Here is a 14,893-nt window from a genome sequence, read left to right on the forward strand (position 1 = left end):
CCAGGTTGGATGGGGCTTTGGGCAATGTGGTCTAGTGGAGGGTGTCCCTGCCCATGGCAGGGGGGTTGGAACTAGATGGTCTTTGAGGTCCCTTCCAACCCAAACCATTCTATGATTCCATGAAGTGTACTATCATCCAAAAGTAAGATCAGATTGAACTCTCTAGACTAGTGTCCTGCAGGAAACAAAACTAAAGAAACTATGATTATCGGCAACCAACTACTGCTAGTAATAAACTTACAATTGCAAGAGCAATCTCTCAGATCCAAGTGTCATTCAGCTAGCTTCTTTGTAACTTCATGGTGTACGATCCACACTTCATGGAAGTCAGTCAGTTCTATCATTTACAGGATGGATTTGGTAGCCAAACCTTCTGCAGAATACACACAGCCATTTTTTCCCTCATATTAATGATTATACTGTCTCATGCACATCATATATGTTCCAATAACAGTAGTATTTTTCATGGTTTTATTTTGTAATGATCTCCTGACAAGTATAGCAGTTTAATGTTAGCTATCAAATGCCACTGCTGATTCAGATCCACCTCAAGAGAGGCCACTTATATTCATTATGAGCGGCATAAAATAGTTATACAAGCACAGATAATGGATACTAGTGTTTGTACTTCATTATAATCATTTGTGGAAACAACTCATTAATAGTACTTTGAAAAGTTGTGAAAGGCTATGTAAAATGCTAAGCATGAACTGCAAGTTGCTAATGCAATTCAGACAAGAAATCCATTTCAGTTCACGTCCACGTCTACTTCACAATGTGAATTAGAAGCATTAGAGACAAAAAAACCTACTGAGCAAACAGTTCAATTCCTTCCCTCTCCCCAGTTCATCCACACAATTCTCTCTGGACAAGTACTTCATACACAAAGTTTCTCCTTCTGCATATAACTATTTTGATTATTAACATTAATTTTGCAATACTTCACTGGCACATCAGCAGATGTGCTTTTCAGAGGATTTCACAACATTCTATCTTAGGGGCGAAGTAGAGAAAGAGCCTAATTGCCCTTAATCCTCTATTTAAAATAGGTTAGATGGAATCCTCTTTTGACTGAAGCAAAGAGATTAGTCAGTGCCACCAGGAAAAAGAAACACTATTCCCCCTCCCACCACCTTGCCCCGTATCTAAATGAGTTTAATGATTAATGAAGGAAACAAATTAACCAGTCTCCCATTTCAAAGAGTGAAATTAGTCCACAGGGAAAAGCAGAATAAATGGAAAAGTGTCCCTACAAAATCTCCAAATTCTTAAGCTTTCGTGCTTGTAGTAACTACCTTGATAACATAAATGAAAACAAGCATCCCAGAACACAGTATACCTCAGTAACCAGACAGAAGAGCATGAAGTCCTTTTTAAAAACCAAACAACCCACAAAAAACCAAAACCAAACACACATCTGGATCCCTGGTAAATCTTGGCATAATTCTTGACATTGCCAAATGAAGTGCCTACAATTTCGGGAAGTACATGTGCATACAACTGCACATGAGTGCACATACATGTATGCAGAGGGAGGAATAAAGGAGTAAGACAGGGGTAGGAGAAGGAGAAGCAATGTAGAACACTTAAGTAACAAGAAAAAAGAACACCCCTAAGACACGGTCATTACAGGCTTATGTCCACACCCAGTTTTCTTCCTGTGACATCGTAATTTCATTACCTGAAAGCATTAAACTACCCTTACAACTTCTCTCCATGGAAGATCTGGGTAATACTCTCATCCCTGTCCTAAGGAAAGATGCACAGAGAAATTAACATCCAGATCCACAAAGATATTTAGGTGCCTTATCAGTCTGTGGTCTTCTGTGATGTTCCAAACAAACTCCCCAGCCACTGGCTCATCTCAGTCTCCCAGAGTAATGCAGACTAGGCTGCCAGTTTTCTTCCTAGAAAGTGTGTATTTTTAATATAGTATCACAAATACTCAACACTTAAAAAATTACCCTCAAAGTTAAATTGGACAGGAAAAAAACCAAAACACCAAACACTTCTCATGATGACTCAGAGCATGTTTGTCAGAATCATTACTGAGAAAGAAGGAAAAAAAAAAAAATCAACTGGTGTCTGTATGATATAAAAAAGAAACCTTGGTTTGTCTTGTCTACCTGCAACTGTTGCCATGGCAATTATAGCAGAGGAGATAATAGCATTCTAGTACTATTCTGCCTCATAGCTCAGGATGAACTTCAACTGAAATGTCCCTTGGCAATTATACAAATAGAAATACTACATTATCCTGTGTAATGGTAAACCAGTAGACTAAGAAGCATTATTCTGGAAAAATATAATCTAAGAGACTTACATGAGGGGAGGCAGGCTATTTTGCTCAGAAAAACCCAGTAAAGTTGAATCCAGTTGCATAACAGGCGCTAAAACATCTGTTCAGGTTTTTTTCTATGGCAGTTTCCTCTCCCTGCCACACCTGCACATGACATGGAGGAGGCATCTCACCATCAATCAGGTTACAGCTCTTCAGAAAACACAACTGTTTTCTAGTCACACTTAAACCTAGTTAGATTGATTAAACAAGTTTACTATCTCCATCTCGACAACAGGAACAGTAGCAACCTATGATATTCATGGAATGCTTTACTTGTCAGCTCAGTTACTGTTTCCTAAGTGTTTCAGGTTTAAAAAGCAGACTCATTAGAAAATCCAATCCCACCTTGCCACTTTTCTTGTTTCAACTACTATTGTATGACAAGATCACAGAATGAATGAGAAACAGTGAACAGAGATGTTAAGCTAGGGTGTGCTACATCGTACCTTGCCCTCTTCCATTCCCAAAAATGATTTTGAAAAGGCTTCCTGCTTTCACTATTGATACTCTGCAGTGCTTTAGAAAAGGCATAAAACCAGAACTATATTAATTTCTTTAAGATAAAAAAATGCTTTCAAAATACAAAAGCAAGTTCTCATCTCAGAAGAGGCAAGTGTTTTCAATGCTAAAAATGGAAAGGTTAAAAGTTCTTGATTTGAGTCACCGAACTAGAATTTAGATGCTCCACAAGCAATGTTTTCTACTATCAGAGAGCATCTGATGAGTGCAGACAAGCAATATTTTGTAGTCAATAGCAACCGGTTTGTAATGTGTACTCTGGCTTCCCCTAAGTGAGCTGCTTTACATACACAATATCCTACCTTCATTTGTTTATTCTCAAAAGAAAAAGGAAATAATGTTTTTCTTGTGTAAATTAGCTAATTGATGGGGTAGAGGGAGAGGAAAAACAAATCCCATGCAATTCTCCATGTTTATTGCCCCTGGCAATAAATAATTGATGGGGGAAGGGAGAGTATCTAGGTCATTGGGGGTTTTTTGAGCTTCGGATTATTCTGAAACACTCTAAGACTACATTACAAAATGAGAATGAACACAACAAGAGTCACTACTAGTATAGAAGAGCTAGTTAGATTTACAAGAGTGCCAAATCCTGTCAGCAACTTTCAACGTTCAGCAGAATTAACTTGTGAGGTAAGTAAAGCTTTCAAACTTTCCTTTTTTAAACGACAAGCTGAAAGTATGCAGGCAGCACTCCATAGAGCCTCCCCCCCCCCCCCCCCCCCCCCCCCAAAAAAAAAAGGGCAATTAGGAGAATAACAAAGCAATGGTGCTTGAGGAAACAGGAATTCAGAAGCTACCCATGCTGTCAGACCCACTCTGTCACACCTTCCACACCAGAAAGAACTGCTACACACAGGGAAGCAGATGAAGGAGATGGCAAGCATCTCAGGTTTCCAGAAAACATTGTGACACACTGACTTCCACAAGAGATAACAATAATGCATTACATACCAGGGATAGACACAAACACTTCAGTAGTGCAAGTTACCAATTGCTGACCTGTGAATACAGGCATAGCCCCTATTAAGAACATCTTTTGTACAATCAGGACAGTTTGCAGACAAAGAGTCAGTATGTAAACAGATTTACAAGACATTTAAAGCACCTTTAGATTTTGTCAAATTATATCCCTGGAATTACTGGAATTAAAAAACAAACAAATGAGAACTCACACACCACTACAAACCTTTTGACTTATTGCAAGTGACAGCTAGGAAGAAAACTGTTTAACAGGCACCCTAAGGAACATCTAGACAGTACTAGCTTGATACCCGTCTGCAAGGTTGCAGAGAAAGCTGAATGACTATGAGCAAAAGCAAGAACTCGAATGCAAGGGTATTCCCATGTGTATTAACTGAACTTAGATTAAAAACAGTAGGTCATCTGGAATGCTTGACAAATGGACTGTCCTTTTAGACCCAAATTATTCCAGAGCACTGAGGCTTACTATTTCTCCAACTTTCAGGTCAAAGCAGTTATCAACCTTTGCTGTATCAAAGCTAGAAAAATGGAAGAAACCCCAAAGCTCAATATTCATTTATGGCTACTAAGACTACACACACAAGTAAAATACTTAGGAAATCTAATTAGAAAAAAGTTTTAGAATTGTACTGCCAATAGAAACAACAAAATTGTCTATGACCAATGACCAAAAGCCACAGGCTGCCACAAAATTTAACAGAGAACTTGCTAAAACCCCCTAACATAACTTTCTGGTTAGGCTAGTCAATCACCTTCTCAAACTATGATTAAAGTTGACCCACTTCTATAAAAGTGAAAAATAAAGCATCCATTTGTAAACTCATTTCTTCCAACCTCTCAAATTCCTTCCCCCCCCCCCCCCCCCCAAATATCTGCAGAACTAATAGACCAGAAGCTTCCCAGAGGCCAGAGCTGTAATAAATCACTGTTCCTTCTGGAAGCAAATCTTTGCTGCTCCTACACACATTGAGAGATATTCACACAGGCAACAAATACTTAACATCCAGATTTGTAATCCTGGAGTAATAGGAGAACATGAAAGAAAAGAAGCAATGAAGTATCAGGATCTCTAAATATACTACATAATACAGACAAAACTGTTTCAGTAATACAGACCTCTGACCCAGCAGTATTTACTGTACAACTCAAAGCCATCAACCTGGGCAGGAGCATTTACTGTCAAGGGCTAGCTGCCTTACAAACACAGAACAGACTGTCACCATAGGCTGCAAGGTGTTTAGCAACCAGTTAGGGTCCAAACAAACATATGCTAAAGAGTGACATTTTTCCAGATTGCCCAGATATATTCAAATCCACAATATTCAGGAATACCCAAATCCACATTCAGCCATAAACAGCCACCATGAATACACAAGACACATGCACATGTTTTATTAAGGAAAGTAAATGTTCATTTTATGAAAGGTAAGATGCCATCAAGGCTTGTTTTAAGATTATTAGCCATCTCTTGACTATGAAGAGGAAGAACTTCAGAAGTCCCAAGATCAGCATGAAATAAGTTATCAGAGAAAACTAATGCAACTGCAGTTATATGGGCAAAACACATTGTTTAATGATATCCACAGTGTCTCAAATAATCTAACCATAAAACAGAAGCTAATCTTGTATGGACATGATTTTAATTATCATTGTATGTTTGTTTTTTCCCTAAACAACATACTGCTTAATATTCAGGTAACAAGTTCCTCATTACTAAGCGCAGAGCAGGCTCTGCGTGAGACTTACAGGACAGTACACACTAATTCTGTATTCTCAGGCTGTGAGGCTGCCCTCCCCGGGGTAGCACATACCCCCTGGGGAATGCACAAACAAGCCAAGGAGAAGACAGAAGTGTGTTGTCTGATGCAAAAGCAACATCCAGAAAGAGAGGTTATATTTTAATAAAGTATGTGACAAACAGTACACCCCTCCAAGGCAATTTTCATACTACCCCCACATAGCTATTATTTTCATTATTTGGGAAAGTAAATTAAACAATACGGATGTCAAAATTTATCTCATTTATCTTGTTGTAGAAGGCTTGTTCAGATTCTGTGGTTGCACATAGTAGAAAAGCTGTATATACAACATGTTTCAATTTTATTACTTAAAAGATACCTCTACACAGTTCATACAGTTTGAAGTAGTAAAATATACAGGATAATTTCATTAGACACAATTAAGAAGAGTTACATTAAGATAGATACAGATTTATATATATAACAGTTGACTCGAAGGTCCTTTCCAACCTAAATGATTCTATGACTTGCTAAAAGAATACTATTTCTATGATTCTGTATTTCAGCTTGAAGGATCATGAAGCATTTACAGTACTACACTGAACTTATGTCAGCTGCACTGCAGTGAAACAAACACCTTTTATACAGAAAGTTATTCCTTACCAACAGTCCTATAAATTGCGTATGACTGCAGTAAAGGTAAGGGGAAATAAGAGCTGAAGAGAAAGTAACAAAAAAACCAAACCAAAACAAAGAAATTTGCAGGATGGCTATAAAGAGACAGAACAACAGAATGTCAAATTAGAAATTTAGTAAGAGAAAGACGTCACTGCATCTCTCCTTCCAAGAGGTTACTCCATTTCTTGGTGAAGAGATAGGAACTACAATATGAATAGCATGCTGAACATGTATCTTATTCAACCCACGTCACTGAACTGTTCCAATGCCTAGAAGACATAAAGATGACACTCAATGCAGGTAAAACAGCAGACAAATATTTGAAAATGCTAACCAGGAAACTGACTTCAACTCGAACTGACAGCACCCAGTCATTGTTATGCTTCCGTAAGGCCATGGAGATACACGCTATTTTGCATTGCTTCAGGACAGTGACTTCAACAACAGTAAGGGAAAAGGGAATGGGGAGACCTTCACAATCAGGACAAGAACCCTGGTGTTCAACTCATGCCTTTGTGTCCTACAACATAAAGTACGGGGAGAGAAAAGAAATTATGCAGAACTCTTAGAAAGCATCCTATGAGAAGTCTCCATTAGCACAACATATAGCAACCATTTGTTATCCCAAGATCATACCATACCACTGGTAAGAGCTTCCAGCTACCTCAACATCTCCAGCCTGTATCAGCCAGGGTTCTCAGGATAACCCAGAGACCAGCCTGCTCTCAGAAGGACCTGCAGCTGAACAAGTCCAGGACACAACTTGCAGAACAAAAATTCTTAGTTCTAGGACCTCAGTCATTGAATAGTTTCTGTATAGATTTTAACTAAACCCAAGCTTGAGCTTACTTTGACATAAGTACAAGATGTACCTATCCTCTCTGACTCTCCTGCAGGAGTGTCACTGGCTTGTCTCTCTTATTAAAAAGCAGCTTGGAAAGAAGCTAGCACATGTACACTTGTGAGGCATAGCTGGTGCATATAGAGCTTGGGTGAACAACTCTGGAGTGATACTGCTGACACGTGTGCATATGCTACTCATGTACAGCAGTCGGTTTCAGGCCCAGCATTCAAACTATTAATTTTCATTTTCACTGCTGGAGTTGTGCAAAAATAGTTGAACCATGGAGACAAAAAAACAATAAGAAAACACACAACACACAGGCATCAGCTTGCCAGATCTTAATGGCCTTACTGAAAAATGATGAGCAAGTTTACTTACTGCAGCTTTTTTACAAAATGATCTTTTCTTGGAAGAAAGTATTCAAAACTAAGAAACTGAAGGAATGCAAAAGGAGTAACAAGTGAAAAATATACAAGGCAGCCTGGAACAGCTAGGCAATTATCCAGACATAGCCTATTGGCATACATACAATGGAGAAAGTGGTGTGATCCAGGAAATAGGAACACTTCCTCACATGGGATATAATGAAGTTTCATTTAGCTTTTAAACTGCTGAATTACTCTCATCAGCAGTGCAGGAGGGTGATGACTGTCCACAAGTCAACCTTATTTTCAACACACTGTCTTCCCACGTACATCTTCATCTTCTAAAATAACTACTGTAGTTACTCTCATGGCTGTTTCCTTCATATTTGATGTTTAAGCCTACTTTGAAAGAGAGGTTAGCAACAATGTTATGCAGAAGAGATTCGGAGACCACAGTATGCTCTGTGCACAATGAATGCGGTATTTGTACAGGCTCCAGATGTGAGGACACACACACAAAAAAAAAAATTCTTAACCTGAATCCAACAATTAGATCAGCACTGACAGATCACTACACCCAGACTGATCCTGTCTGCTTCCAAACAGAGCTCAACACAGTTCACCTGAGCTTTGCATATCCACAGAGACTACTGCTTCGCATCTCTTAGAACTCATTATATTTTGAGCATTCTCCTTCCCTCTGGGCCACTTTCTAAGGATCCATATACACATAGTTGCTTTCAGTACTCACCTCATCCCGCATAGTACCCTATTGTAAACAGCAAAAAAATCCCTCCACAGTCATTTTTCACTTCTGCTACTTTTCTTGGTTAGTAACCAAAGAAGAAAGACTTCAGCCTGTATCATGTGGAAATAGCTCTTGACATGCACAAAACTAAGTGTATTTACTTTTGTTCAGAGGATGAACGTTTCCTCACTTGGAGTACTTTCTGAATGGAAGGAAAAGCTATAGGTATTTTGAAATCCCAATTATCTCTCCCCATCTTTTTAAAATTTCTTCTATGCCCCAGAGCAGAAAATTGCAGTTTCTGCAGTTATCGGTGGTCCCCAACCCTTGTATTGTACAGCCCCGCACTTACTGGCATTCCATCAATTTGCTAAAACCATTATCCTGAAGATATATTAGGGGTTCAATGAAACCGGATTTGCACTCACTGACGCGCCTCAAACCTGCACTTGAACCCGCTCTAATGCACTACTGATTTACTCTTTCAGACAGTACGGGTGGGGGAAAACATGCTGACCAACAAGCAAGATTAACTCTCTTTCCCCAAAGTACACCAAGTTTAGCGCGTTTGAATCTTACCACGCACGAAACACCTTAAGATCATTCGTCAGTGTATTTGAATTGGACAATTCCACAAAATGCAGCTTGACTGAAACAATATAACGAGGAAAAAAAAAACACCACAAAACAAACAAAAAACCCCCGATAACTACGTATGTCGGCACACTGTAATTACAGTGCTTTGAAGTTAGGTCAACCCGTTCTGGTTTAGCGAAGGAGAGCCCCGCAGCCAGCTGCCCGGGCAGAGGGCTGCAGGGAACCCATGAACAAACCACTGCATCCTCCCTTTGCACAGAAAATCACGGGCAGCGGCCCCCACGGCTCCCCCGGCCGCCGTGCGAGTCATGGGACCGCCAAACTCCCGACCGAGCCCTTTCTGCGAGCCGGGGGCCACAGCGCGATGCAGCCACCCCGCAGAGATTCGCACGACCCCCCGTGGTTTGCAGCCGGGCGGCGGGGGCTCTCCCATTCCCCGGGGTACGAGCTGGACTTCGCGGGGAAGCCCCAGAGAGGGCTTCTCCAGAGGCGGCTGCGGGGCTGACGGGGCCCCGCAGGGACGGGCCCAGCCGGCGGTACTTACGTATCGGCTCACGAGGGTCCGGAGAAGGCTGCAATCCATGGCGGGCGGGCGGCCGCCGCTGCCCGGGCACTCAGGACCGCGCCACCGAGTGCTCGCCGGTGCCGCCGAGCTCCCTAGCTCGCCTCACTTTCCACATGCAGGGAGCCGCGCTCGCCCTGCCAGACCGCTGTTACTCCGGCCCGGCGCTCGCCGCCGTCCCCGGCTATGCCATGTGCTCGCCTCCGCCGCCACTACGGCGCGGCGCCCCGCGGCCCCTCATGTCCCCTAGCGTCGCCGCCGCCACAGCACTTTCGCGGAGCGGAGGAAAACCGCCGGTGCCCAGCGGCCGGCTTCCCGTGGAGGTCTCGCCCAGCCCCAGCTCCCGCCCCCCGCGCTGCTCTGCCCGCCCCGCGCGGGCCGCCCAGGGCTTTATCCGGCGGGCGGGGGGAAGAGAGGGGGGGGGGAACCGCCCCTCGCGCTGCTCCCCCTTTCACGCGCGCGGGACCCGCCCGATACAGGCCCAGTCCGGCTCGCGCCGCTCCCGCTTTGATCTCGTCGGGCGGCCCCAGTACCTCACGTCACGCGGCGCGGACATGCGCGCGCCGGCAGCCGCTTTCCCCCTCCTTTTCCCCGCACGGGCGCCGCGCGGTGTGCTGTGGTGGTGTCTGTCGCCGTTAACGGTGATTAACAGCTCCCCAGCTGGGGGCCGGTCGCTGGCCTGGGGGCAAGCGGAACGAGGCGCTTAAAAGCCTGCCGAGAGGAAAAAGCATTTTCTCCTTCTTCCTCCTCCCCGCCTTCACCTGTCCCCGGTGGTTCCCCCCGCCCCGGCCTCGCTGTGTGTCGCGGCGGAGCGGGACGCGGGGGTGGAAAAAGCGAGGGCACTAGAGAGACAGGGAGTGGCTGCCGCGCCCTTCCGGGGAGCTCCGGGCTGGAGGTGGTGGCGGCCCGCCGGCGCCGAGCCCGCCACCCGCCCCGAGCCCCGCCAGGCGGGAGGCGCCCTTCCCGTCCGTGCCCCGGGTGAGGGGACGGCTCGCTCTGCTTTGGTGGCCCGCTCTGTCCCGGCGTACGACGTGCCTCTTATTAGACCGCAAATACGCTTAAATAATTGTTTACCGATACGACGCGGCAGGTCAAAATTGTATTAAAGGCTAAAATCGCCTTCGTACAGCCCTGCGCGCCTCCCTTTACGTCCCGGCGTCGGAGGAAGGACAGTGTTTAACGTACGCTACGGCGGTGAGGAGCAGGGTTGTGTCTGGATGCGGAACAGGTGGAACCTTCCCCCTGCTTGTAAAGCACGGCAGAAACATTTGACATCTCTTTTCAGTGACCAAAACCCAATCGTTGCACCCCTAGTGAACCTGCAAACAGTAGAAATGACTTGTAGGTGAAGGGATAAGCAGAAGTCTGCCAAAATGCACACAAAGAGAAGTAGGAGTGTGTCTTTATCCCTTCTTTTTTTTTTTTTAAGATACTGGAAAGAACACCTTTAAAGGCCTTTGGTTTCCCCAACTGTTGTGTTTTCATGCCATTCATGCCAAAGGACTCACTCAACTTTGCAAGAATCTTGTAGGTAGTCTCAGATAATCGGTATATAACTCTGTCCAATTTAATACAACATTAAGACTTTAAGCTAAACACTTCCTTCAAAATTAATTTGAACTTACTAATTTAATAAAATTCAATCTTTTACCTGGCCAAAACGGAGTGATTTTTGCTCCTTTGATTTTTGTCTTGTCACAGTTCAGTAGTACTCTGGACACCATAAAATATAATAACCCAAAGAGAATCTGAATTTCTAATACAACTAACAGATGTGGAATAAACAGAGATTATGCTATTTGAGATCATCGCATAAATACTAAGAGAAAGGCCATGTGACTGATTCTTTACAGGTCACCTTTAATTTAGATGCATTATATATGTTCAGCATTTTTTATTACTGGTTAGACTGCAAAATGTATAATACGCAGTAAGTGCAGTGTGGTCAAGTTAATGTTGCTATTCAAACTCTAAAGTGACATTGGTCTAAAATCCAATTTTCTTCATCTCAGTTACAACTAATAATTTATATTCATTTTGCAGCACTTCCCATTTTCATGCTCCTATTTACAGACCTAACACTTCTTTAACATAGGGTTTCATACTTACCTTTAACTTTCAAGAAATTATCACTGAAACTGAAAGGAAAAAAGAATTACAAGAGCTATGCAACAAAAGGAATTTTCCCCAAACTTAGCAATTCTGCATAAGTTAACACAAACCCGTTTTATCTGTTTATTTACATGAATAAGTAATACTCTGTGTACAAATCATTCTTTAGGGAACTGGTTTATTACAAAAACATAGAAGAACATAAAGTGATAATGTCAAAATACACAGATTGCAAAGATGAAACAGGAAATTGGTTTAGTTGGTTTTTAGGATACTTCTCTGTCTAGCTATGCCATTTTCAAGGAATCTATGGAATATTCATCTTTTATAATATTTTTAAGACTTATTCCACTTTTAGTCAAACCGTGCCATTTAATCAATCCAATGTCTTTAATGACATTGCTTCTTACTCAGATTTTGAATGAAAGCAAATTTTCAAATTATGCAGAAAATTGCTTTTTAAAGTTTTCATTCTTTTAATACATTCAGTAGTTTCTGTCATGCAAATACCACAATATATTTTCCACAGAATTAAGTGTTGTTTCTTCATAGAAGCAGGTAATTACTCCTACAAGTTAAAACCTGCTGTATCTATACACTTTTTCTATCAGAGAACCCGTGTGAGGTGCCCATGCTGCTTGGTGTACTGCGTAGAGCGTTTCTGAAGGGAAGGAAGTTCACTTGACAAGCTCCTGATAACAGTTAACAACAGCTCAGTGCTGAGCATGGGAATCACGGGGATATTTCTGAGCTCTTTGCTGTCGCCTCCGCTTAGGTAACCAAGATGGGTCTGCAAGAACGATTTTCCTCAGATCCAGAGCCTGGAGCCCACTGGTGAGTGCGGGCCCCACGTGGATGCGAAGGTTGGCTATATTTGCTAAGGTGAAAAGGGGACCACGGCTCCTGTTCTCACTCACTCACTCAGTCAAGGACAGGGGGAAGGGACACACACGTGCTCAAATTCGCATTTGCTATTTCCAGGCTACTGCTCAAGCCAAGCTGAGCAGCATCTTTCTGCCCTTCCCTTTGAACGTGTGGCACTGTGCTGCCAAGAAAAAGAGAGAAAAGGAGCACGGCTGGATCCTGGTCACCTATTGAGGTGAAATCTCAGCCCCACTTAGTTGTCCTTTATGCCCGTATTTCCGCAAAAAGGAAACCTAAATGTGCAGCCCCGAAAAGAGCACTGGCAGGCCACTGGAAGTTAACACAGCACACCCTTGCCGACCGAGCAGTGTTTGTGCAAAGAGAACTGAACAGCAGATACATGTGCCTTTTTGGAGTGACAAGTTCCTCCAGGGTTAGTAAGCAACTGAGCAGGGTGTTTAGGTCATACTTTCAGACTTAGGTACCTCAAATCTGCCTAAGTCAGGCTTAAGGTGCCTGAGTCCTTTATTGGATCTAGCCTGAAGTGACTTGCTAAAGGTCACATTGTGACTTAACAGTCGAGCCAAAAGAGGAACCTCGATCATTTTGGTCATGGATCTGTTCTGCCCATTATGCAATGTTTCACTTTTAAGCGATTTATTAAACTAATCATCTTTGTCTTTGAATATGCCATCACATTTATTTCACTCCTCATTTCTTGTTTTAAAATAAATTCCTAAAATTACCTGTATGCTGTCTACTTTTCTAAATTTCTTGCTGCTTTTCTGACTGCAGATTAGACCTCCTGTTCTATTGCTCTTCATTTCTCCTTCCTATTTGTACTGAACAATTCCTTCTGGTCCATTACTGGCTTCTCAGCCTACTCCTACCTGCCCAGCTGAATTATCAAATGCTTTAGATCTTACTGCTTACCACAGAGTCTCACATCCCTTCTGATTTACTTACCATATCAGCACAGCTCTGCTCGAAACATCCTGCTCGTTGTTTAAAATAGCATGAGACATCAAGGTGAATATGTTAGTGTGGAAAAGAGTTACTCTTCTTATGTATAGCTGTATTTTCTGCTGCTTTGCAATCCTTATTGAGTTACCTCGTTTCATAATTGCAGTGAAAATGTTGAGATACTGGTCCAAGGGCAGCAGCTCACTTCATGGTGAATTCTCTTCTTGAGGCAGTGATATTCTGTGGTTTAGTTCACCTCAGCTTTGAAAGGTGGGAAGGCAGTATTTAAAGCTGGGCCTCAATAAAGTTCCACATTGATCATAGGGAAAATGGTGATAGAGTATACATTGATAATACAGTAGACATCAGAGGCACTAGAGTTCTAGATTTTAAGATGTTTAACATCTGTTTAGATTCCTGCTTCCTATTACGTTAGTGACTACGTACATCTAGTAGTTCTGGCCAAAGTGACTAAATACTTCTTGAAAAAGCTGTAAGTGGTAAGAGTTGACTTGGACATATGCAAGAACAGTGTGAGGAGAGGGAAAGGACAGAGATTGAAAAGCCATTAAATTGTATGCTGCTCATCTCATTGCTTGAGAAGGTGGTGGATGCTTTGAGTGAAATCACTTATCCTGCAGTGTTCCTGGCTTTTCCCCTACAAATATATTACTTCTTAACTATGTCTCTCCCTCTATTATATTTCTGAAAAGCTAATCAAAAGAACAACTTCTTCTCTTTCTTGCATCTACACCATATATTTAAACTAGTTAATTTGTATTAACAAGGGAAATTACTCCCTCAGTGGAACAGATGTTTGTGCTTTGATCTATTGCAAATACTATTTTCTCAGATCCTTCTGAATATTGTTTGTGAAGAGAGATACCATCACTAATTTTGAAGTCTTTGTTTTATGTTAAAAACATTTCACTGCCTGGTGTTTGTGACAGATGTACTTCATTTGAAGAAGAATGTAATTAACGGTTATTGTGGTACTCTGAGTACTTACCTGGCCAGGACAGTTAGCAAATTGAAGGTGAAGCCAAAGTGTGAAGTCAAAGCAAGTAAAATGACCAGCATCAAACTGCTGTGATGATGATTTTATGAGAAGCAGAGTAGCTCAAAGGACAGGATTAAGCCCTGCAGATTGAAGATCACTTCACTCTTGCTTGACGTTCTTTGTCTAGATCTCTTTTTTTTCTGGAAAGTACATGTGAAAATGAGACATATTTTTGACTCTTTGACCTCTGTTTCTAACCTCTGGCAATAATGCATAACTTCTGTTATACTCAAAAGCTAAATGCACTGTCATTATGACAAAATGTAATTCCCACATCCTTGCTAACAAAAGTGACCTTTGTTTTATAGTTTCTTAACAAAATCCTCTAAGAGAACAGAGTTTGGCTTCTAAGTATCCAACACAATCAAGTAAATGCATGTCAGTTAAAATAATTTGGCTGCAATCTTCTGCCAGCTCAGGCAGTTCTCTGCAATTACAACCAAGATGTGTTCATCTGCATTACCTGCGCATGTGTAACTTAATGAATCACAGGGAAATCTTGCTCATTAGCAAATCC

At 42.1% G+C, this 14,893-nt stretch overlaps 1 protein-coding gene across 4 annotated transcripts in view; it reads right to left on the bottom strand.

Annotated features, from left to right (window-relative positions):
* ATP11A (ATPase phospholipid transporting 11A) overlaps positions 1 to 9,909 on the bottom strand; it is a 134,094-nt gene extending 124,185 nt beyond the window's left edge. For 2 of the 4 annotated variants that reach the window (XM_075739939.1, XM_075739919.1), the window contains exon 1: positions 9,360 to 9,909. In XM_075739939.1, coding sequence (XP_075596054.1) covers positions 9,360 to 9,398 — 39 coding nt within the window. In that variant the 5' untranslated portion in view covers positions 9,399 to 9,909. The remainder of the gene's footprint in view (positions 1 to 9,359) is intronic. The other 2 variants (XM_075739928.1, XM_075739947.1) reach the window with 1 other exon arrangement.
* Positions 9,910 to 14,893: the final 4,984 nt, after the last annotated feature.

Source organism: Balearica regulorum, chromosome 1 (assembly GCF_011004875.1).
Source record: "Balearica regulorum gibbericeps isolate bBalReg1 chromosome 1, bBalReg1.pri, whole genome shotgun sequence".
Taxonomy (NCBI): Eukaryota; Metazoa; Chordata; class Aves; order Gruiformes; family Gruidae; genus Balearica; species Balearica regulorum.